This window comes from Phacochoerus africanus, chromosome 6, assembly GCF_016906955.1.
Source record: "Phacochoerus africanus isolate WHEZ1 chromosome 6, ROS_Pafr_v1, whole genome shotgun sequence".
Lineage (NCBI taxonomy): Eukaryota > Metazoa > Chordata > Mammalia > Artiodactyla > Suidae > Phacochoerus > Phacochoerus africanus.
In genome coordinates, this window is record NC_062549.1 from 50,777,876 (window position 1) to 50,803,093 (window position 25,218).

Genomic DNA, 25,218 nt, shown 5'->3' on the forward strand with positions numbered 1-25,218 from the left:
ATAAGAGTTCTGATTTCTCATCCTTGCCAACCATTAAACTTAATAATGAACTGTATCAAGCATCAAGAGAAAGGTATGTCTTCAGATTCAAAATACCTCTTAACCTCTCTGTCAAGTAGTATTGATAACCTACCTAATTGAAATTATAAAAACTTCGGCAATTTTCAAAACGCTTTCTCTGGAAAACTTGTTTCAAAAAAAACAAGATATATGCCTTTTCAAATAAAAACTTTAAAATCAAAACCTGATGATAGGGGTTAATCATAAGAATTAGACTTTAGATCTCCTACACAAAATTCTTCATTCCAAATAAGAGTCACTTCCTCAGTATATGCAGGTCTTATTTATATACTGGAAGAAGGGGAAGGTAGTATCAGATGGTTTCAAAAGCATAGGATGTCTTTTCAATAAATAGTGCTGAAACAACTGGACATCCACATGCAAAAAAAAGAAAAAAAGAAAAAAAAGGAAAAAAAAAAGAAAAATCTAAACAGAGACCTTACACCCTTCACATTAACTGAACATGTATCACAGACCTAAGTGCAAAACACAAAACTAATAAAGCTCTTAAAAGATAACACAGGAGAAAACTTAGATGACTTGGGGTATGGCAATGGATGCCTTTTTAGATACAACACCAAAGGCATGGTCCATGAAATAAATAAGTTGCACTTCATTAAAACTCAAAACTTCTGCACTGTGAAAGAAGATGTCAAGAGAATGAAAAGTCAAGACGCAGACTGGAAGAAAATATTTGCAAAAGACACATCTGATAAAGAACTATTGTCCAAAATACACAAAGAACTCTTAAAAGCCAACAATAAGAAAACAAACAACCTGATGGGCCAAAGACCTTAAAAGCACCTCATCAAAGATGATATATGGATAGCAAGTAAGCGTATGAAAAGCTCAACATTATTTGTCATCAGGGAAATGACAAACTAAAACAACAATAAGATACTACCACACACATATTAGAATGGTCAAAAATTGGAATACTGGCCATACCAAATGTTGGGGAGGATGTGGAGCAACAGGAACTCTCTCATTCATTGCTGGTGGGGATGCAAAATGGTTCAGTCACTTTGGAAGACAATTTGACTATTTCTTACAAATGGAACATAGGCTTACCAGTAATACATGCACAATATATGTTTCAATGTTACCAATGATTGCACTCCTTGGTATTTACCCAAAGGAGTTGAAAACTTATGTCCACACAAAAACCTGCATCTGGATATTCAGAGCAGCTTGATTCACATAACTGTCAAATTTGAATATGACGAAGATGTCTTTCAGTAGGTGAGTGGATAAACAACGGTGGTATACCCAAACAATGAAATAATATTCAGCACTAAAAAGAAATAAGCTATCAAGTCATGGAGAAAAAAAAAATTTTTTAGGATCAGAGTTATTAAGAGTTTAATGAGAAGCCCATGACTTACATGAATGATTACATGAAAGTATACTCAAAATGATACAATATTTACTAACTACACAGCCATCTTTACTATTCTGACTCAATCAACAGATAATCAATCAAAAAATCAAAAATAGCTGTTACTAGCTGACTGAACTATTAACTGAATTGTCAAGACAGTACAGTAAACTTCAGTGATTAAATTCCCAACTGCACCCATCCTTTTCGTGTGATCACGCAAAAGGATTAAAGGTGATTAAGTACTTAAAGCACTGTGTGGTTTATAGTAAGCACCAAATAAATATTAATTACTATACAAGAATGGGAGAGATACTCCTAAAAGGTTAGATTTTCAAAGAGGGTTAAAAGGTGAGACATTAAGATTAAAAAAAATTGGAGACTGATAAATCACAAAGCGTAATATCATTTCAACATAGTTTAAAACCTCATAGAGCTTTCCTTGATACACTGTTGCTCAGGAAATATGTTTTACCCCAATAAAAGATGTCCGTAATGTGCAAACCATTTTAGACCTCTATAGAGTTCTGATACAAAGGAACAGATTTCCTAGAAGCTGAAATAAAGTAAAATCTGTCCTCAACTTACTTAAGTTAGACAATTTACTTGTCAATAGATTTATTTGTTTTATATTATTAGCAACTTCATTTTTGTCATCTCACTTTGTATGTTTTATGTTTCACTTCTTTGTAGAATGTTAGTCTAGTAAGGCATAGGCATATTTTTGTTTTTAACTCCTGCAACAGGGCCTTGCCCAAAGGACACACCCAACAAATACTTGTTTTTAAGAATATTATGGTTTTCTTTTCCAATATTGTAATATTTTTCTATAATATCGAGTATAAATTCCCCTCATATATTAATTCTTCAGCAGAATTTCATTATAAGTTTTCAAATACAGAGTTAAAAGAAAATAAGCAATAAAAGATGAACATACAGAAAAACATATATTTGAAACATTATATACTCATCCTGATGCAGTATTTCCTTTTTTTAACTGAAGTATAGTTGATTAACAGTGATGTACAAAAATCATTTAAAATTTAAATATATAATACTAAGTGAAAAAAACAAAGCTGATCTAAAAAAACTACATATCTTGCATGATTCCAACTTGTAACATTTTGGAGAAAGCAAAACTATGAAGACAGTAAAAAGATCAGAGCTTGCCAGGGATTGATGGGATGGGTGAGGGATGAATAGATGGAGCACAAAGGAGTTTTAGGGCAGTGAAAATACTCTGTATAACACCACAACATTGGCTACATGTACGTCTGTCCAAACCCACAGAATGCATAACACCAAGAATAAACCCTAACGTAAACTTTGAACTTTGGGTGATTACGTAGGTTCATCACTTGTGATGAACGAAGCACTCTGGTGAGGATGTTGATAATGGGTGAGGCTGTGCATGTGTCGGCATAGGGCATCTGGAATCTCTTAATTGTCTTCTCAATTGTGCTGTGAATCTAAAGCTGCTCTAAAAAAAATTATCCTAAAAAAAAAAAAAAAAGCACTGGGTTGGAATATCTGGGTTTATATTTTAACTCTAACCCGTACTAGATGTCTGACTTTAAGTCAATTAACCTCTCTGACTCTCAAGCATCTCATCTGAAAAATAGGGGAATAAATACTATCTGATTCTTAGGATTGGTGAGTGAAGGCGTGCAAGTACTATTACCATCAATGAATGTGTGGTACCCAACAACAGTGACTATAACTCTATTACTATCATTATTAACTTTATAGTATCAACTCTTCTGAGTTAATTGAAGAGATATTCAAAATATATACATTGTGTACTTTTAATTGGCAAAGTATTCAATAATATCTGATGCTGTCAGGGTAAGGAAAGTGATTTTTAAAAGATAATTTTTAATCTCACAAGGAATTCATAATATGCTGGCAAAAATGTACATATAAATAACAAAAATACTATGATTGTAAATAATCAAAAGATAACTTTATAAATTCAAACTAGAATTCTAATTAGTGGAATAGCATAGGATAGATTTTATTTTCCTGTTTCATGAGTTTTCTTTGGTGTCATACCAGAATATCCTTTACTGTAGGATTATATAAATATGGGAAATCTATCAGAAGAAGAGAGTCTTCTTTGCATGTGTGTGTGTGAGAATTTAACAATCCTACTCCCAATTGGATCACCCCCAAAAAATCTAGTAATAATTGTAAGAAATGCATATACGTAAAAATAACTATAAAACTTTACTGATGAACATAAGACTTGAAGTGAATGATACAATTATTCCTGGATTTGGACATTTTAACACTGAAATTATCTCCAATTTAATAATTATTTTTAAATGATCTAAATAGAAGCACTACTACTGGTTTTTAAGGGAGTTTGGGGGAGGGGATAGAGGAAAAGGAAGAGAGACTCTAAAATTCAAATAAATGTAAAGAAAATTAAGGAATAGTGAAAGCATATTTTAGGATGCGAAGTAATAAGAGATTTCTCCCAATGTATTTTTTTTTTTTGGTCTTTTTGCCACTCCTTGGGCCACTCCCGTGGCATATGGAGGTTCCCAGGCTAGGGATCGAATCAGAGCCGTAGCCACTGGCCTATACCAGAGCAAGAGCAACTCGGGATCTGAGCCGTGTCTGCAACCTACACCACAGCTCATGGCAACGCCTGATCCTTAACCCACTGAGCAAGGCCAGGGATCGAACCCACAACCTTGTGGTTCCTAGTTGGACTCGCTAACCACTGAGCCATGACAGGAACTCCTCCCAATGTATTTTTTAAAAAGTACTGTAATATGAAAATAATTTAAATAGTCTGACTGTGAATATAAGGGCGAGGTGAAAAGAACAAATAAGATATTAGTATAGGAGTTCCCGTCGTGGCTCAGTGGTTAACAAATCTGACTAGGAACTGTGAGGTTGCGGGTTCGATCCCTGCCCTTGCTCAGTGGGTTAAGGATCCAGTGTTGCCATGAGCTGTGGTTAGGTTACAGACGCGGCTCAGATCCTGCGTTGCTACGGCTCTGGTGTAGGCCGGTGGCCACGGCACCCATTCGATCCCTAGCCTGGGAACCTCCATATGCCTCGGAAGCAGCCCAAGAAATGGCAAAAAGACAAAAAAAAAAAAAAAAAGACATTGGTATATGCTAACAGTGGCATTTTAAATCAATGGGAAAAGATAGACTATTCCATAAATGTTGAAGCATTTGAAAAGGATACATTTAAACCCATATAACACATACACAAAAAGGAAACACTCGATTACATTTTTTAATTTAAAAAGTAAACTATTAAGGTTTATTATAAGACACAATAGATACAAAGTTATAAAAATGAATATAACAGCCCATTAGCTTTTCAGTCTCAAGTTTCATCTTATTCATCTTGTACACTTTGTTTCTATCACTTCCCTGTAGAAAGCCTGAAATCTAGACTAATGAAGATGATGCACTTTGTGTGCTATTAACATTTAAGTACATGCCCTACTCCACAGCAAATGCGAACTATGTTACAGTAGGCCATTTTCTCTTTGATTTTTGTTTATACTTTTCCTGCTTTCCATGACCAATGTTCTTATTCTTACTTATTGCTGCCAATCAGATATCAGAGTGAGATACGTTAAGAACAGAAATAATAAAAATGTATAATAAGCTAATACTGTCTCACTTACAGACCATGACCTGCCAGACTGCAAGAGCAGAAAGGACCTTTATTTTTAAAATAAAGAAAAATCAATACAGAAGTCACTGTTATCTAATAAAAGGGCAGCAACTTGGAGTCCTGAGACCTTTGCTGTTTTCTTTTACTAGTGGAAGGCACTTAATCTGATCCTCAGTTTCTTCACTGGTAAAACAGAGGAATACATATTTATTCCACAGAGTATTATTAGATCAATAAGATTGTGGATTTTATGGCGCTTTTTAATTTAAAAAACTAGATCAACAAAATGAAAGGAAGACAAAGACAAGGACAAGAGAAGAGAGAACAGGAAGGCACTAAAAGCTGGTGTCATTTACCACAGGTGCAAGTTCGGTTTTCAAAGAACATCACTACATTCCAAAGGAGAACAGTAACTGATACTCAAAATCATAAATACTGTGGAGGCACAATTTTGGCTACTCCTTTGGTCTGTATCTATTTTCCAATTAGTTTTCTAGACTTCTGGTGATTCTACTAGCTACCTGATAGCTTTTCAGTAAGTTCCCTTTTGGCTCAAATCAGCCACATCAGTTTTTTGTTACTTCAACTAAAAACTCATAAATAGGTAGTAAAGACCAGGAAGAAAATTACACCTCAGATATGTTGGTCACAGGTTCTGCACAAGTAACACAGAAAACGAAATATGTGGCTGTAAACTTATGCAGAGCAAAAGCAAAAGCATTAGGAATCACACTTAGAAGTGGTTTTTAAGTGGAGTACACATCAGAATCACCAGAGAATTGGTTCAAAATATAAAAGTTCGTGGTTCATAGAAAACTAAATACAAATATCCCTTAAACATGGCTCAACCTCACTCACAATGAGAGAAATGATATTTAAAATGACACTTAAGATACCACTTCTTAACCAACTGTCAACATGCCTGACAACATATCTTATGAGGAGGCTATAGGAAACAGGCACTCTCACAGACAGCTGGTGGGAGCAGGGAAATGGTAGAGATACCATGGAGAGAACTTGGCAATACGGCTGGCATCTGAACAAAAGGGGTTTGAACAACACGCATCCATTTCAATGCAGACTTTTTAAAATAAGTACATACTGCAGTACTACGTCATCAGTGGTTGGCTGAATCCACAGATGTGGAACCATGGATACCAAGAGCTGACTGTAAAGTTACACACATTTTCAACTGCACAGGAATAAGCACCTCTAACCTCTGTGGTTCAGGGATCAACTGTAAATTACATTATTACATGTGTTTACTCTCTGACCCGGCAATCTCAATCTAGGATTCTATCCTAACGACACATGAGCAAAAATAAGTAATGACATTTGCATGAAGCTCTTTATTGTAGCACTATTTGCAACAGCAAGAGTGGAACCCCAATGTCCATCAATAAGGGCTAGATGAATTAACTTTCATGGATCTAGTCTACAGAATACTGTGCAGTGATAAAAAGGTGTATGGATACCTCGCTATGGTGCTAACTCCAGGATATTACTATTAAATGAAGAAAAGCAAGGTGCAGAAACATACCTAGGATTTTAGGAAGAGTAATGTGAATACTTATACTGTGCATATATTTTCAGGAAGAAGCAATGGAAGCATAAACCAAAGCTAACAAAAATGTTTACCTAGGATTTCCCATAGTGGCTCAACGGAAACAAATCTAACTATCCATGAGGACACAGGATCAACCCTTGGCCTCCCTCAGCTGGGTTAAGGATCCTGTGTTGCTGTCAGCTGTGGTGTCGGTCACAGATGCAGCTCAGATCTGGCATTGCTGTGGTTGTGGTGAAGGCTGGCAGCTATAGCTCTGATTCGACCCCTAACCTGGGAGTCCCCATTGTGGCCCTAAGAAGACGAAACAAAACAACAAAAATTTTACCTAAAGGGCAAGGGAAAAGGGGGAGGGATGGGATAGAGTAGCCAGACTTCTCCAAAAACAACTTGATTGAATATTTATGACTCCAGAACAGTATAAATACTTTACATGGTAAAAGAACAAAATTAAATAAAAAACAAACTGAAAGTAGTGAATGTAACTGATTACCCAGTTGGTGGAATAATCAAATGGAAAATTACTTTAAGTTACTTGGAAACACGGCATTCTGACTATAAATCCTAAAGAGGGGAAGCTCACAGAGAAATCTTAAACTGTAATGAGCGGGCTTGTTATTTTTGCTAATTTTAACAGTGCTATTCTGTATGCATGTGTTAGGATAAAACGGATAGAACTGTGTTAACTATCATTTGGAATTAAAATTCTGAGGTTAAGAGAAAAGAGATACAAAGTAAAATAAAGTAAAAATAACTTTTTTTCTTCTTTTAGTGGAAAATGGTTATTTAGGGACTACAGCTATTATTTTGAGTGGGAAATATCAGGATGAACTCAACATTTGTTTCCTGCTTTCTAAGATAATAAATATTTCCTAGCTCTGTTCATTGAAAATTTCTAGAAACAACTCAGCTCACAGTAATGAGTACCATGGGAATTACAGTATATCTCCTTTTTATCCTAACCTCAATCCTTCCTCGAGGCAAGTACTGTTTCTATGTTCTAAGCATAGAGCTGCATATAACCACCCCTCCTTTCTTACATTCATATGGCTGCGTTCTATACACACTATTTTACACCTTGCTCTTTCACTTAATATTATCTTAGAACTTGGCCCATATTGGTACACATATTCAATTATTTCACTTCACTGTTTATCTGGAAATCCACCATAAGTCTTTTGCTATTAAAAACTCTTCTAGTAATTTATCTTGCAGATGTTTATATATATAAACTATATATAAACATTACATATGGACATTATTTATATACACATATAAATAATATAAATGCCTGCAAGATAAATTACTACAAGTAAAACTGCTGGCTTAATGACCACTCCTTGATGGAGCTCCCTGGTGGCTTAGTAGGTTAAGGATCCAGCACTGTCACTGCTGTGGTATGTTCAATTCCTGGATCAAAATTTTTGCTGAGGCACAGTCAGAAAAAAACAAATAAACAAACCTAAAGAGACCACACCCATGTACTCCAACTTAGTGAGAATAAATTATCAGAAGCCCTCTAACCAAAGCTCTGTCATGCTTCTATGTATGCTGTTCCCTCCCCCTCTAATGCTTTTTAGCTGCCAATCTAATTTGAGATGAACTCTGATCCCTCCTGCAAGAGTTGATGTTACCCTCTGTGAGTCCTTCTCTTACCCTGTTCTCCTAGATCTATAAGCATCTTCAATCCCAAGCAGACCTAAGACACCTTCCTCTAAGTTCTCACTGCATCTGGTTAATGATCACTTTGGACAGTAACCATCCAAGCAAAACAAACCTGCCTCAACACTATACAGTAAATTCCTGGAGAACTAAAATTTCGCTTAACAAATATTTGCCCGATGATTGAATAAATGGCTTAAATGAGTGAAGAGTATTTTAGCAGCCTTCTCCATCCTAAAAATCATTTAAAGACCAATTCAATAACGTTTATTCTGATACCCAAATTCTCCTACCCCTAAAGAAGATATAACTGTTCTGCATCCAGCACAGGTTCAATAAATACTTACTGAAAAAATAAAATACTTTTGGAATATTTCTAACTTTGAGGCCTACTGAAACAAATACATCACGGTATGAATTTAAAAGAAAAGATACTTATGAAACACATCTGCTGAACTGGGTATTAAAAAGAAAGTTTTGGAGTTCCCACTGTGGAGAAGTGGGTTAAGAATCTGACTGCAGCAGCTCAGGTTGCTGTGGAGGCACAGATTCAATGTCTGGCTCAGCACAGTGGGTTAAAGGATCCCACACTGCCACAGCTGTGGCACAGGTAGCAGCTGCAGCTCAGATTCAATCCCTGGCCCAGGAAACTGCATATGCTGTGAGTGCAGCCACAGAAAAAAAAAGAAAACAAAAGTTTCATCAGGGAACCACTATCTCGAATTGTTATAAAAATAACTTACCAGTTACCTGTAACTGTAACCTTCCACTGTGGTTATCACTAGTATCAGATCTTGGTGAAGCAGTGGCCATGTCCCAAAATTCAGCTTAAACCTACAAAAAAAGTTAATAACAACATTTTCAACATATCACATGTTGATATAATCACAGCTATCCTCCATTTAAAATTAAGACTTAGTACTACTACAAGAATTACAGGAGAATATGGCCATATCTGGGCCAACTTGAGCAACAAATAAATGACAATACTAAGAATCCAGGGTCATGTTTTGACTTATAGATCACACAAATACATAATTTTATATATGTTTATTATTACATATAATGTAATTTAACCATTATTTATTACCTGAACCACCTAAGTAAGCTGCCCTTTACCCTTTAATACTTTAGGGTGTATCTCCTAAGAATAAAAATATTCTCTTAAATAACAACACAATGATAGAATTCAGGAACTTAGCTAGTACATTAGTATTATCTAATATATAGTCCACATTCCATAATTTCATCAACTGTCCCTACAATGCCCTTTATCACATTTTTAAATATAGTACCTGGTGCTTTATCATGTTTTTAAACATAGTACCTGGGCAGTCCCCATCTGTGCTTTACTTCCCTGGAATCAAGCACATTGTCACCTGGGTGTACGTACAATCAGCACATTGTGGTGACAGAATGAAAAGAATAAAAATGGAGATGGAAAGACACCTTGAGCAGTCAAGATTCCATCCAGACTTTGAAGAACTCCTTCCAAAGAATTAAGCTCCATCTGAGAAGGAAAGTACAGAGCTGCTGTGCCTGGGACATTGTCATACTGGATGTTAAGAGGTGAAAATCAATGCATGGTGGCCGTTGACATCCGTCAGCTGGGGCTGTGGCCTGCAGCCCTTCCTCAGGCCTCTCCAGAGTAAATCCTGCATGTTTCTTTTTATAATTTTTCAAGTTCTCCTTGAAAAATTTTTTTTGGTCTTCTGTTTTTTTAGGGCCACAACCGTGGCATATGGAGGGTCCCAGGCTAGGGGTGGAATCAGAGCTACAGCCGCCAGCCTACACCACAGCCACGGCAATGCGAGATCTGAGCCACATCTGCGACCCTACACCACAGCTCATGGCAATGCCGGATCCTCAACCCACTGAGCAAGGCCATGTCCTCATGGATACTAGTGGGTTGGTTACCTGCTGAGCCATGACGGGAACTCCCCAATTTTTACTTTTTAAATAAAATACAAAGCAGTGCTACTTCAGTTTTCTTATGTGTGACAAATATTTTAAGATTAAACTTCTAATCTATTAAGATAAAGTGGAACTTTCTGGGCAAGATTGAGAAATATTAATAAGTAAGTTTCTTACCCTTTATGGACTTTACTATTATTGCTAAATATAAATTTTAAAAAAATAGTTTTAGCAATAAAAGATAAAATAAAACATGGCCAAGCAAAGAGACTATGAAAATGGCATTGTGTATGTTAAAAAGAACTGCACAGAACTTGTTAAAACTCTTTAGAATAGTTTCAGATTTACAGAAAAGTTGTGAAGATAAATCTTCATATAACTGACACTCAGTTTCCCCTACTATTAATTTCTTATATTAGTATGCTACATTTGTTATAATTAATGAACCATTATCATTGTATTATTTTTTTTGTCTTTTTTTTTAGGGCCACACCCACGGCATATAGAGGTTCCCAGGCTAGGGGTCTAATTGGAGCAGTAGCAGCCAGCCTATGCCTTAGCCAGAGCAACACCAGATCCGAGCCGCATCTGCAACCTATACCACAGCTCACAGCAACGCCGGATCCTTAACCCATTTTAAAACAGAAATTGACAAACAAATTCTAAAACTTATGTGAAAATACAAAACACATAAAACAGCCAGAATAATTCTGAAAAATAAGAACACAGTTGAAGAACTCTCTTTCTAATTTCAAAATATATAGTATCCCAGAAGAATTCCAAGGGTAATCATAAAAGATTAGAAGTAAGTGAGAATATTTTCCAAACTAGAAGAGTAGAAGAGAATACCAAAAAACAAGAACAAAACCCTAAGTCAATCTGCAAAAAAGGTGGATTGAGGAAAGAAGAAAAAAAAAATAAACAAACAGGACTATCAGAAAGCATAAAGAGAATCCAAATAGAGAAGTAATCACAATAAATGTATATGAACAAATTCAAAAGTAAGGTAGAAAACACCTGCAAAATAAAGATACTGATAGTATAAAAGCAAAAATATGGAAAAGGACATATTAGGTAAATATAAACAAAAAGAAAGCTGGAATTAGTTACAAGAGCAGAAAAGGATAACAAAGAAAATGATACAAATCCAATCTAGTAGTTAGATAGTAAACTCCAAACGAGCGTGCTTACTAAAACAACAACAACAACAACAAAAAAAAACAGTCTAGTTTTGGTTCTTCTCCCCAGCCCAACACAGTGACCTTAGCCAAAAAGAACTGGGAAGACTATCTTTTTAACAGACTTCCAGGCTGAAGAAGGTCACACTGGTGGAGGAAGCACCTATGTCCCCAGACCAGTTAGCTGGACTGATAAAACCGACAGAGTCTGGAGAATGTTTCAACCACGTGGTGCAGTTATGACGGCAAAATGTTTAAGGCACCTGCAACTGACCATTGCATCCTGCTCACTGCTCCACAGGCTGCTTGGGACCCCAATATCAACTAGAGTCATTTCCCCAACTGCCATCCTACACTGCTGGGAACCCAACCTGTAATGGACAGAAATCTTCATTAAGGATTCTTTAGAGGATTAAACACTGGTACAGTGCATTTACCATGTGAATCTAGTAATCCAGAGAGGTTGAAAGGTTTTGATTGATTATGCTGAGTTTGAAAACCTGGACTCACTGCTCAGTGTCCTGAGCCTCAATAGTCTCTAGGTAAGAGAATTCCAGGGGACACTGCTAATCTAGCACAGGATAAAGACAAGGATAATCATCCTTTTGGCTGAGAAAAAACAGAAATTTTCACAAAACAGATCCTGATTGGAGGAACTGTGCTGCCAGACAGCTCTGATTTTGACTATCTGCCTAGAAAAGGTGAAGAAAGCTTTGAAGGCAAATATCGTGATCATTATGGAGGCCAGGAATGCTATCATGACTAAGGTAGCAGGGACTGTGACAGAAGCTCTGACTTCAGGATAAACAGTGGCAGAAATGCATGTCATGGTGGGTACTACAGAGATGATGGCCCCAGAGGAAATGGGACCACTCTGAAGACCATCCAACAGGACACCCCGTCATGGAGCTTCAAAGATGACAGAGGACCCTCCCAGAGACCCCAAATGAATCTAAAGCCTCAGAGCACTCCTTAGGAAGATGATTCCTCTGCTGGTACCTCCCAGTCCAGTTAAGCAACTTCTATCTTTGGAGCAGCAAAGCCTGCTGACCCAGCAGTGAAAGAACAAGTAGAAGACCAGTTACAGAATGAACAGGAGAAATCACAGTATTAGCTAGATGAACCAAACTAGAAAGACAGCCTCAGGAGAGACACCCAAACTGGTCAAGCAAAGAATTGCAAGAACATTGATGGTCAAGGACAGGAAATGAGTCATCTCAGACAGGGACCTTGCCACATCTGTCAGAAATAAGACTAGAATGTAAAGGAGAGTGAGAAGTCTCTGTAAAATGAAATACTTGGTAAAGCAAAAGACTGTCATGTCACTCTCCAGCTTCTAAGCCTCCCAAACTTGTTCAACTGCTAATGGTAATGCCGGCCCCTCCATCAAAAGAGAATGCTTGGGTGAAGTCAAGCACTAATCCTTTTGCTTCATCTCAGACCTTAAACACAGAGCAGCAATCCTCTACAAGTGATGGGGGAAGTCACTCCAGCTCAACCATCTCAGGAAGGATGAACCTGGAAAGATGAAAATAAAACAGATGAGGTGAGTGTCCCAAAAGACAAAAGTGAGAACTCCAGCATGACCCAGATGAAGGGAACAGAGACTAATTGAAAAAGGCTAAGGGAAACATGGTAAAAGGGATTAAGGACTCCAAATGTGAATCTAAGCCAAAGAAACCTGAAGAATCCAGCTATACACATGCAGCTCTCCCAGTCGATAGTGACAATTAAAATGAAGGGAAGATTGCACAAAATAGACCTGCACTTTCTCATTTTTCTCTACCCTGGAACATTTCTAAGCAAATCAAATCTCTATCCAGACAAGACAAATAAAACTTGCCATCTCCTGGGAGGAAAACAGCATCCAAGGAAAGAATAAAGAACAGAAACTGATGAAGCAGGGAATTCTATGGTGGCATAGCAGTCAAAGATTCAGCATGGTCACTGCTGTGGCTCAGGTTTGATCCCTGACCTGGGAACTTCCACATGCCATGGGTGTGGCCCAAAAAAAAAAAAAGGAAACTAATGAAGAAAATGTAACAGGATTAAGAAATTCAGAGCTCTTAGAAAACATTAAAACAAATAAATGCATGGCAAGACTGATGAAGGGTAAATAAAATGACATAAAGAGCCCCAAACAGACCAACATATCATTTTTTTATTATTATTAAAGTACAGTTGATTTACAAAGTTTTGTCAAGTTCTGTTGTACAGCAAAGTGACCCAATCACACACATTTCCCTGTATTGTACAATAGGGCCCCATTGCCCATCCATTCCAAATATAACAGTTTGCATACAAAAAAACCCCAAAATGCCCATTCATCACACTCCCTCCCCGCCTCCCTCCTAGGAACCCCAAGTTGGCTCTCCTTGACCACGATCTGTTTCTGTGTTTTTTTGGGTTTTTTTTTAAGATACGATCACTTGTTTCATATTTTAGATTCCACAAATAAGTGATATCATATGTTATTTGTCTTTCTAATTCTGGCTTACTTCACTGAGTATGAGAATCTCTAGTTCCATCCATGTTGCTGCAAATGGCATTAGTCTGTCTTTTTTTATGGCTGAGTAATACACCAATGTATATATGCACATCTTCTTAATCCATTCATCTGTTTGATGGACATTTAGGTTGTTTCCATGTCCTGGCTATTGTAAATAGTGCTGCTATGAACACAGGGGTGTATGTATCTTTTTCAATGAAAGTTTTGTCTGGATGTATGCCCAGCAGTGGAACTGCTGGATCATGATAGCTCTATATTTAGTTTTCTGAGGTACCTCATACTGTTTTCCATAGTGATTGTACCAATTTACATTTCCACCAACAGTGGAGGAGGGTGCCTTTTCTCCACATCCTCTCTAGCATTGATTATTTGTTGACTTGTTAATGAAGGCCATTCTGGCTGGTGTGAGGTGGTACCTGATTGTAGTTTTGATTTTCATTTCTCTAATAATTAGTGACATTGAGCATTTTTCATATGCCTGTTGACCATCTGTACATCTTCTTTGGAGAAATGTCTATTTAGGACTTCTACCCATTTTTCAATTGGGTTGTTTGTTTTTTTGTTGTAGAGCTGCATGAGTTGTTTGTATATTTTGGACATTAGGCCCTTTTTTGTTGCATTGTTGGCAAAGATTTTTCTCCCATTCTGTGGTTTGTCTTTTTGTTTTTTTTTAATGGTTTCCTTTGCCGTGCAAAAGCTTTTGAGTTTGATCAGGTCCCTTGGCTTATTTTGTTTTATTGACCTTATTCTAGGAGGTGGGTCAAACCAGATGTTGCTGTGATTAATGGCGAAGAGCATTCTGCCTTTGTTTTCCTCTAGGAGTTTTATAGTATCTGGCCTTATATTTAGGTCTTTAAACCATTTTGAGTTTATTTTTGTATATGGTGTTAGATAGTGTTCTACTTTCATTCTTTTACATGTTGCTTTCCAGTTTTCCCAACACCATTTATTGAAGAGACTACCTTTCTTCCACTGTATCTTCTGTCCTCCTTTGTCATCCATTAGTTGACCATAGGTACTCAGGTTTATTTCTGGGCTTTCTATCCTGTTCCATTGGTCTATATTTCTGTTTTTTTGTTGTTTGTTTTGGGCTTTTTTTTTTTTGCCTTTTCTAGGGCCACTCCTGCGGCATATGGAGGTTGCCAGGCTAGGGGTTGAATCGGAGCTGTTGCTGTCAGCCTACACCACAGCCACAGCAATGCCAGATCTGAGCCGCATCTGCGACTTGCACCACAGCTCACAGTGATGCCGGATCCTTAACCCACTGAGCAAGGCCAGGGATCGAACCCGCAACCTCATGGCTCCTAGTCAGATTCTTTAACCACTGAGCCATGACGGGAACTTCTATATTCCTGTTTTTGTGTCAGTACAATATTGTTTTGATGACTGAAGCTTTGTAGTATTATCTAAAATCCAGGAGCTTGATTCCTCCATTTTTGTTTTTCTTTTTCAATATTGCTTTGGCTATTCGGGGTTTCCTGTGTTTCCACACAAATTTTAAAATATTCTCTCCTAGTTCTGTGAAGAATATCTTCGGTAATTTGATAGGGGTTGAGCTGAATCTGTAGACTGCCTTACTTAGTTTACTCATTTTGACAATCCAAGAGCATGGTATATCTTTCCATCTTTCTGTGTTGTCTTTGATTTCTTTCATCAACATTTTAGTTTTCAGAGTATAGGTCTTTTGTCTCTTTAAGTAGGTATATTCCTAGGTATTTTATTCTCTAATGCATTCGAAAATAAGAGAACCACAAACCAAAATAATAAGTACAACAGACACACACATAAAAAAGAAAAACCAATCCAAACACAACACTAAATCTAGTCAGCAAATAACAAGAGAAGACAACAAAAGTAGGGGAGAAAAAAAAAATACCCAAAGCAACAATTGAAAGCAATTAACTAAATGGCAATAAATACATACTTATCCATAATTACACTGAATGTAAATGAATTAAATGCTCCAACCAAAAGACACAGACTGGCTGAATGGATAAAAAAACAAGACCCATATATGCGTTGTTTACAAGAGACCCACTTCAGACCCCAGGACACATACAGACTGAAAGTGAGAGTATGGAAGAAGATACTACATGCAAATGTTAATCAAAGGAAAGCAGGAGTAGCAATACTCATATCAGACAAAATAGACTTTAAGATAAAGAAAATCATAAGAGACAAAGGACACTATCTAATAATCAAATGATCAATCCAAGAAGAACTAAGAATTGTAAATATATATGCACCAAACATAGGAGCACCTCAATCTATAAGCCAACTGCTGATAGCCATAAAAGGAGAACTTGAAAGCAACCCAGTAGTAGTGGGGGACTTTAACACCCCACTTACATCAAGAGACATGCCTCCTGCTTGGTTTTTGTTTCTCAGGATTGCTTTGGCGATTCTGGGTCTTTTGTTGTTCCATATAAATGTTTGGATTGTTTGTTCTAGTTCTGTGAAAAACGTCCTGGGTAATTTGATAGGGATTGCATTGAATCTGTAGATTGCTTTGGGTAGTATAGCCATTTTTACAATATTGATTTTCCCAATCCAGGAACATGGAATATCTTTCCATTTCTTTACATCTTCTTTGATTTCTTTGATTAAAGTTTTATAGTTCTCGGCATATAGGTCCTTTACCTCCTTGGTCAGGTGTATTCCGAGGTATTTGATTTTGTGAGGTGCAATTTTAAAAGGTATTATATTTTTGTATTCCTTTTCTAATATTTCACTGCTGGTATACAGAAATGCAACTGACTTCTGAATGTTAATCTTATATCCTGCTACTTTGCTGAATTTATGAATCAGTTCAAGGAGTTTTGGGGTTGAGTCCTTAGGGTTTTCTATGTATAGTGTAATGTCATCTGCATACAGTGACAGTTTGATCTCTTCTCTTCCTATATGGATGCCTTTTATTTCTTTGGTTTGTCTAATTGCTGTGGCTAGGACTTCCAAAACTATGTTGAAGAGCAGTGGTGAGAGTGGGCATCCCTGTCTTGTTCCAGATTGGAGTGAGAAGGCTTTCAGTTTTTCCCCATTGAGTATTATATTTGCTGTGGGTTTATCATAAATGGCTTTGATTATATTCAGGAATGTTCCCTCTATACCCACTTTGGCAAGGGTCTTGATCATGAATGGATGTTGGACTTTGTCAAATGCTTTTTCTGCGTCTATTGAGATGACATAATGCCATTTGCAGCAACATGGATGGAGCTAGAGAACCTCATACTGAGTGAAATGAGCCAGAAAGACAAAGACAAATACCATATGATATCACTTATAACTGGAATCTAATATCCAGCACAAATGAACATCTCCTCAGAAAAGAAAATCATGGACTTAGAGAAGAGACTTGTGGCTGCCTGATGGGAAGGGGAGGGAGTGGGAGGGATCGGGAGTTTGGGCTTATCAGACACAACTTAAAATAGATTTACAAGGAGATCCTGCTGAATAGCATTGAGAACTTTGTCTAGATACTCATGTTGCAACAGAAGAAAGGCTGGGGGAAAAATGTAATTTTAATGTATACATGTAAGGATAACCTGACCCCCTTGCTGTACAGTGGGAAATAAATAAATAAATAAATAAATAATTAGAATATTAAAAAAATAAAATAAAATAAAATAAAATCTTAAAAAAAAAAAAGACAGATCACCTAGACAGAGATTCAACAAGGAAACACAGGCCTTAAATCAAACGCTAGACTAAATAGATTTAACTGATATTTATAGAACATTCCATCCCAAAGCAACAGAATATACATTCTTCTCAAGTGCACATGGAACATTCTCTAGGATAGATCACATTTGGGCCACAGACCAAGCCTTGGTAAATTTTTAAAAAGTTGAAATTATCCCATGTATTTTCTCTGACCACAATGCTATGAGACTAGAAATCAACTACGAGAAAAAACAGCAAAAAACACAAACTTCTAGAAGCTAAACAATATGCTACAGAATAACCAATGGATCACTGAAGAAATCAAAGAGGAAATCAAAAGATACCTAGAGACAAATGATGATGAAGATATAACAACCCAAAACCTATGGGACACAGAAAAAGCAATTCTGATAGGAAAATTTATAGCAATACAATCTTACCTCAAGAAAGAAGAAAAAGCTCGAATAAATAACATGACTTTATACCTAAAACAATTAGAGAAGGAAGAATAGACAAAGCCCAAAATTAACAGGAGGAAAGAAATCATAAAGATCAGGGCAGAAATAAATGAAATAGAAAGAATAGAGATGATCAATGAAACCCAAAATTAGTTCTTTGAAAAGACCAACAAAATTGATAAACCTTTAGCCAGACTAATCAAGAAAAAAAGGGAGAGGGCTCAAATCAGTAAAAATGGAAATGAAAAAGGAGAATTTACAACTGAAATACAAAGGCTCATAAGAGACAGAAATATGAAGGATCATAAGATACTATTATAAGCAACTATATGCCAATAAAATGGACAACCTAGAAGAAATGGACAGATTCTTACAAAGGTGCAAGCTACCAAGACTGAACCAGGAAGAAACTGAAAATATGAAGAGACCAATCACAAGTACCAAAATTAAAAATGTGATTAAAAACCTCCCAAAAAACAAAAGTCCAGGACCTGATGGCTACACAGTGAATTCTATCAAATATTCAGAGAAGTGTTAAAACCTATTCTTCTGAAACTCTTTCAAAAAATAGTGGAGGAAAGAACACTCCGAAGCTCATTCTATGAGGCCACCATTACCCTGATACCAAAACCAGACAAGGACAGCACAAAAAAAAAGAAAATTATAGGCCAGTTTCATTGATGAACAAATATGCAAAAATCCTCAACGAAATACTAGCAAACTGAATCCAAATATATATTAAAAGGGTCATATACCATAATCAAGTAGGATTTCTCCCAGGGATACAAGGATTCTTCAATACCCATAAATTTATCAATGTGATACACCACATCAACAAACTGAAGAATAAAAACCACATGATCATCTCAAAAAAAATGCAGAAACGGCTTTTGACAAAATTCAAATAAAATTTCTGATAAAAACTCTCCAGAGAATGAGGATAAAGGGAACCTACCTCAACACAATAAAAACCTTATATGAAAAACCTACAGCTACCATCATTCTCAATGGTGAGAAACTAAAAACATTTCTACTAAGATCAGCAACAAGGCAGGGATATCCACTTTCACTGCTATTATTCAACATAGTTTTGGAAGTCCTAGTCACCGCAATCAGAGAAAAAAAGGAAATAAAAGGAATCCAAGTTGGAAAAGAAGAAGTAAAACTAGAAGTAAAACTATCACTGTTTGCAGATGACATACTATACTTAGAAAATCCTAAAGACAGCACCAGAAACTATTAGAGCTCATCAATGAATTTGCAAAGTTGCAAGATACAAAATGAATACACAAAAATAAACTGCATTTCTATCTACTAATAATGACAGATAAGAATGAGAAATCAGAGAAACCATCCCATTTACAGATCAACATATCTAAGGACATATTCATGTAGCAGATGTAGCAATGCAGCTCTGTGGGAAAGGAGGGATAATTCAATGGTCCTAATATCATCAATTGGGAAAGAACTAAACTGGATCTTTACCTCACATCATATGCAGAATCAGAATCAATTCAAGACAGACTAGTGATGTTAATGTGAAAGGCAAAGTTTAAAACTTTTAAAAGAAATTATAGCATAGCAGAAAACTACTGTTTTGTGTCCTCCCACAACGGAAAGACTTAAACAAGCATACTAATAAAACAAACAAAAAAGATCTACTTTGACTATGTGGCAACTGAGAACTTCTGTTTATCATACAATATCATAAAGAAACCAAAAGACAAGCCACAGACTGGGAGGTAATTACAAAACATAAAACTGATTAAAAATTAATATTTAAACTATATTAAGAACTACAACAAATTTTAAAAACAACACAGTAGGCAAATGGGCAAAAATCCTAAATAGAAGTTTTATAAACAAGGAAACTTGTTCAGCCAGTAAGTATTTTAAAAGATGTAGAATTTCATTATTCACCAGAGAAATACAAGTTAAGAGCACATGAGATAATGTTTTCGAAGTCACTAGAATGGTAAAAAATAAAAATTTTGACAGTGCCATATATTGGCAAAAAAAAAGGTAAAACAGTGGTGGCGCTTTCACAGTTATTAGCTGTTTAAATTGGTAAAATCCTGCCGGTAGGTGTTAAAATTGGTAAAAGTGTTGGAAAACAATTTGGCATTATTATGAAAAGTTGAACATTTTCATATCCTTCAATAAGCAATTCTAGACACATAACAAAAATTTGTGTTCTTGTGAGCCAAGTAGAAGCATTCTTGGGAGGGGGAGGGAGTAGGATGGACTGGGAATCTGGGGTTAAAAGATGCAAACTATTGTCTTTGGAATGGATAAGCGATGAGATCCTGCTGTATAGCACTGGGAACTGTATCTAGTCACTTGTGATGGAGCATGACGGAGGATAATTTGAGGAAAAGAATGTATATATACATATGTGTGACTGGGTCACTTTGCTGTTCAGTAGAAAACTGACAAAACACTGTAAACCAACTATAATAGAAAAAATAAAAAATCATTATAAAAATAAGAGTAATAATAATAATAATAAAACCTAGAAACAACCCAAAGTCCCTTAACATTAGAGTGGACAAATAAATTACAATGAAGTTTAAAAAAAAAAGAAGCATTCTTCATAACAACAACAATAATGACAAAGAGTTTGCTTATGGTGCAGCAAGTTAAAGATCTGACATTATCACTGAAGTGGCTTGGACTGCTGCCATGGCGTGGGTTCAATCCCCAGCCCAGGAGCTTCCACATTCTCTCGGCCCAGCAAGAAAAAAAATATTCAAATGTCCACTGGAAGAAAAATGGTTAAAGGAATTAGGCTAACACATAATGGAACATTAAACAGTAGTGAGAATGAATGAATTACAGCCTTAGGCAGCAACATGAATGGATCTTAGAAACATAACAGTAAATGAAAAAAAAAAAACAGGAGTTCTGATTATTAACATCTTCCTTTCCCTAAGTCCTGCCTTAACATTCTACACTGAGGTCATCAAGAAATGCTTCCAACTCCTAATGACAAATGAATTCTTTTGGTAGTTATCATGATCCCATCTTTTTCTACGCATTTCTTCTGAAAATGCCACAGTCCCAAGATTGAAAAAGAAATCCAGAAATATGAGGGTACTGTGGATCCTGAGTCTCAAAAGCTTATACAATCAACAAACAACTGAATGGAGCCCACTGAAGAACTGCTGACGTCCAAAGGGCAACCAAATGACAAGGCTATGAGTCTAATCGAAACACTTCTGCATTAGTGTATGGAAATATATCTGCTATATTTCTACACTCTGAATAAAGAACTTTATTTTATATGTGCTACAGCAAAATCCACACAGTCCAAAATTGTCTTCATGAATTATTTTGTTATAAATTTGAACATGCATTCTGAGATTTTTCCATTATTCTTTTGTGATAATTACATGTTTTTTGAAATGTATGAGGATTTGTAAATTAGACTTTTCTCTATAATAAAATACTATTTATGCAACCTTTAAAAAGATTTTAAACATAACAATTATTAAACTCAAAGAAATACATTTGTGGTAACACTATCTAAAAAACATAAACAAATTCAGAATAGCAGTTACTTCAAAGGTTGGGCAAAGATATTTCATGGGGTTACAGAGATGCTCAAGGTAGCTCTTTAACTGTGTCTGTATGTCTTAGTTCTTAGGTCAAGTGGTTGGTTCCCAAATACTTTTTATTATTAATTTCCATATGTTACATATAATCTGGCATTAAAATGTTCAAATCACAGAATTTTAAAAAATGTAAAGAATTATAACAGGCATGGAAGTACATACAGGAAAAGTAGAGATCACTAATTCATGAAATGTGGTGTTAAGAGAGTGTGTCTGTAGCTTGAGAAGGAAATGGTAAAGGCACAGCTCTCACACAGATGTAATTAGTCTTCCAAGAAAAAGACACTTCTTCTGTTGAACAGTAAATGAGGGACCTAAGGATAAGTGAAGACATGAATGCATTTGGAGGCAGATTAGAAGAAAATTGAGGGATTTTATTAGTCGGTTAGACAGAAAGTAATATGCTGAGAATAAAGGCATAGGATAAGTTATTTGAAAAGAACTGTAAAATTCTGTGCAGGCTGGGAAACTGCCAAGTAGGCAAAAGATTGTTCACTCTTAACTGCTTAAAAACTGGGATTCCCACCCTTAAACTACATCTCCCTTTGTTTTATATAAAACAATCCTCAGACTTAAGAGTGCCTGCCTCCAGTCACCAGTACTGCAAATTTAAACTGCAAATGATAGTGAGCTTTCAAAAATGATACTACTTTGCCTAAGAGGGAAGATACATAGCAAACAAAATCATCTATTTCAATATACAATTAGTTTCCATATTTCATTTAATAGCAAAGTTGTGTGGCCCTTAAAATATATATAATGTACTAGTATATATATTCTTTTTTATGAGATAATTTTTTAATTGAAGTATAGTTGATGTACAATATTATATAAGAGGTGTAGAGTGTAGTGATTCGCAATTCTTAAAGGTTGTACTGCATTTATAGTTATTATAAAATATTGGCTATATTCCAAATATTGCACAATATATCTCTGTAGCTCATTTTACAGGTAATAGTATGAATTAATCCCTAACCTTATATTGCCCTCCCTCCCCTTTCCCCACTGGTAACCATCCACTAGATTATTCTCTATATATGTGAGTCCGCTTCTAGTTATATTCACTAGTTTGTATTTTTTAGATTCCACATATAAGTGGTATATTTCTCACAGTATTTGTTTTTCTGACTTATTTCACTTAGCCTAATACCTTTCAAGTCCATCCATGTTGTAGCAAATAACAAAATTTCATTCTTTTTATGACTGAGTAGTATTCTATTGTACATTTGCACATCTTCTTTATCCATTTATCTGCTAATGCTTCCATATCTATATAATATAGTCCTTAATCTGTACATTACAGTAACACTAGATGAAGTATTATTCCTATCTTATAGATGAGGAAACTGTCCCCCCAAAAGTATTAAAAGTCTATAGCCATTATTTTTCATGACAACAGATTTCTCAGTCTGCATAGGTGTAATCAACTATCAGCATATATGGAGTTTAACTGTTAAATACAGTCTTAGTTTTTAAAAAAGTTGTTAACCACTTACTTTGTACCAGGAACTGTTCTAGACACTGGGGATATAAAGATGAGCAAGACACGATTCCTTCTTTCAAGGCGCTCATAGTCTAGTGAGGAGACAACCTATAAACAAACAAACTGTTTCAGTGTGACAGTTACTAAAACAGATGTGAAATGTCAAATAGCTGATCTGGGGCACACAAATAGACATGGATAATCCAACCTACAGGAATTAGGAAAAGGTGCACAGAAAATGCAACCTTCAAATGAACTGTCTTGAAGTGCAATTCTTCAAGAGGGATTTATGGAAAGTAATGAAGCACTGACTATAAGGCTGATGCAAAGTGATGAGGCCAACAGGCAAACAGGGTAATCTAAACTGTATAGGCCCTATGGGACAGTTCATACGGCATTCAAAGTATACCAAGAACAGTAGTTTAAAGCTTATCCTGAAGGTAACTGACAGACACTGATAGCTTTCAATAACAAGAACTGCATTTTAGAAGAATAACTTTGTCAGCAATGAGTCCAGATTTAAAATAATGAGTTTATCTGAACCAGAACACTAGTAGTGTGGTGAAAAAAGCTCAGCGTATATATAAGATCTCTGAGCAGATGATTACAGGATAGCTGAGGGTTGGAAAGAAGAAGCAATCTGAACTAAAATTTCCCACTTCACTCTCTGGGTGGATGATGGAGCCATAACTAGGATAGGGAACAGAAGACAAGGAGCAAATTGTTGGAAGACAATATGGCACAAAGTTTTCAAAAGCCAATTCTGCAGTCAGACTACTTGGATTTCCCTTCCAATTCTACCACTTAACAGCTGTGTAACCAAGTGTGGCAAAGAAAAAACAAAGTCTGAGTCTTAAAAAACTTTCAAGTGACCTAGTTACTCATCTAAATGAATTTAGGTCATAACCTATGTCCAGAAGATATGGCCAGTTATACGTAAGCTGATTATGTTCAGTTCAACCCTTTACAAAGCCACAGAGCTGAATAGGGCTCATTATTATTCAACTGCAAATAACAGAGTGAGAGTCCTAAATGGAGATAATAACTACATTTCCAATCCTCCAAAGTTACAAACCTATCAAGTCCTCACTTACAAGGTGTATTTTTATTATTTTTTTTTGTCTTTTTGCCTTTTCCAGGGCTGCTCCTACAGCATATGGAGGTTCCCAGGCTAGGGTCAAATCGGAGCTGTTGCTGCTGACCTACACCAGAGCCACAGCAACGCAGGATCTGAGCTGCGTCTACAACCTACACCACAGCTCACGGCAACACCGGAGCCTTAACCCACTGAGCAAGGGCAGGGACCGAACCCGCAACCTCATGGTTCCTAGTCGGATTCATTAACCACTGCGCCACGACGGGAACTCCAGGCAGCTTTTTTGATTTTATCTGAAAGATATTTTCCTAGTGGAATCCTGTTAGAATAAAGCATAATTCTGTCAGATTTTTTAATTTCTATATGACCTAAATATCCAGAGAGGGAAAAAAAAAATCAATTTCCTTTCAATAGGGACTATTCATCACTAGGCCTCAATCTCACACCACTGGGACTACACGTGGGCAGAGGGGAAAACCAAGGGACAAAAACTTAGTCAATACCCAGTGCTTTTCAAACCTCAGATTTTTTTTTTTTTTTTTTTTTTGGTCCTTTTAGGGCTGCACCTGAGGCATATGGAAGGTCCCAGGCTAGGGGTCAAATCAGAACTACAGCTGCCGGCCTACACCACAGCCACAGCAATGCCAGATCCTAGCCGCATCTGTGACCTATGTCACAGCTCACGGCAACGCCTGATCCTTAACCCACTGAGCGAGGCCAAGGATCAAACCCACATCCTCATGGATACCAGTAAGGTTCATTACCACTGAGCCACAACAGGAACTCCTCAGAATTTTTTACTTTTACCAAACTCCCCATATAATTACCCCTGTGGTCTCCTAAGGATCTGAAGACATTTCCAACTCCCTGAGTAGCTTCTGAACACTTAATCCAACTGCTGTTCCCCCACCTCACACCATCACCCTCACTCCAGGCTCCCTCCACATCTGTGCCAACAACTCCCTGGCCTGTGTCTTGCCCACTCCCATTCCCCTGA

At 36.5% G+C, this 25,218-nt stretch overlaps 1 protein-coding gene and 1 pseudogene across 4 annotated transcripts in view; one reads left to right on the forward strand and one right to left on the reverse strand.

The window, feature by feature from the left end:
• The window catches only part of WWP1 (WW domain containing E3 ubiquitin protein ligase 1), a 112,439-nt gene that overhangs the window by 73,532 nt on the left and 13,689 nt on the right, over positions 1–25,218 (reverse strand). For 3 of the 4 annotated variants that reach the window (XM_047783653.1, XM_047783655.1, XM_047783651.1), the window contains exons 2-3: positions 23,139–23,233; positions 9,053–9,143 (exon numbers count right to left, since the gene is read on the reverse strand). In XM_047783653.1, the coding sequence (XP_047639609.1) occupies positions 9,053–9,122 (70 nt within the window). In that variant the 5' untranslated portion in view covers positions 9,123–9,143; positions 23,139–23,233. Of the gene's footprint in view, positions 1–9,052; positions 9,144–12,843; positions 12,920–23,138; positions 23,234–25,218 lie in introns of all 4 variants that reach the window. The other variant, XM_047783652.1, reaches the window with a different exon arrangement.
• LOC125128661 (eukaryotic translation initiation factor 4B-like) lies at positions 9,893–13,016 on the forward strand (annotated as a pseudogene).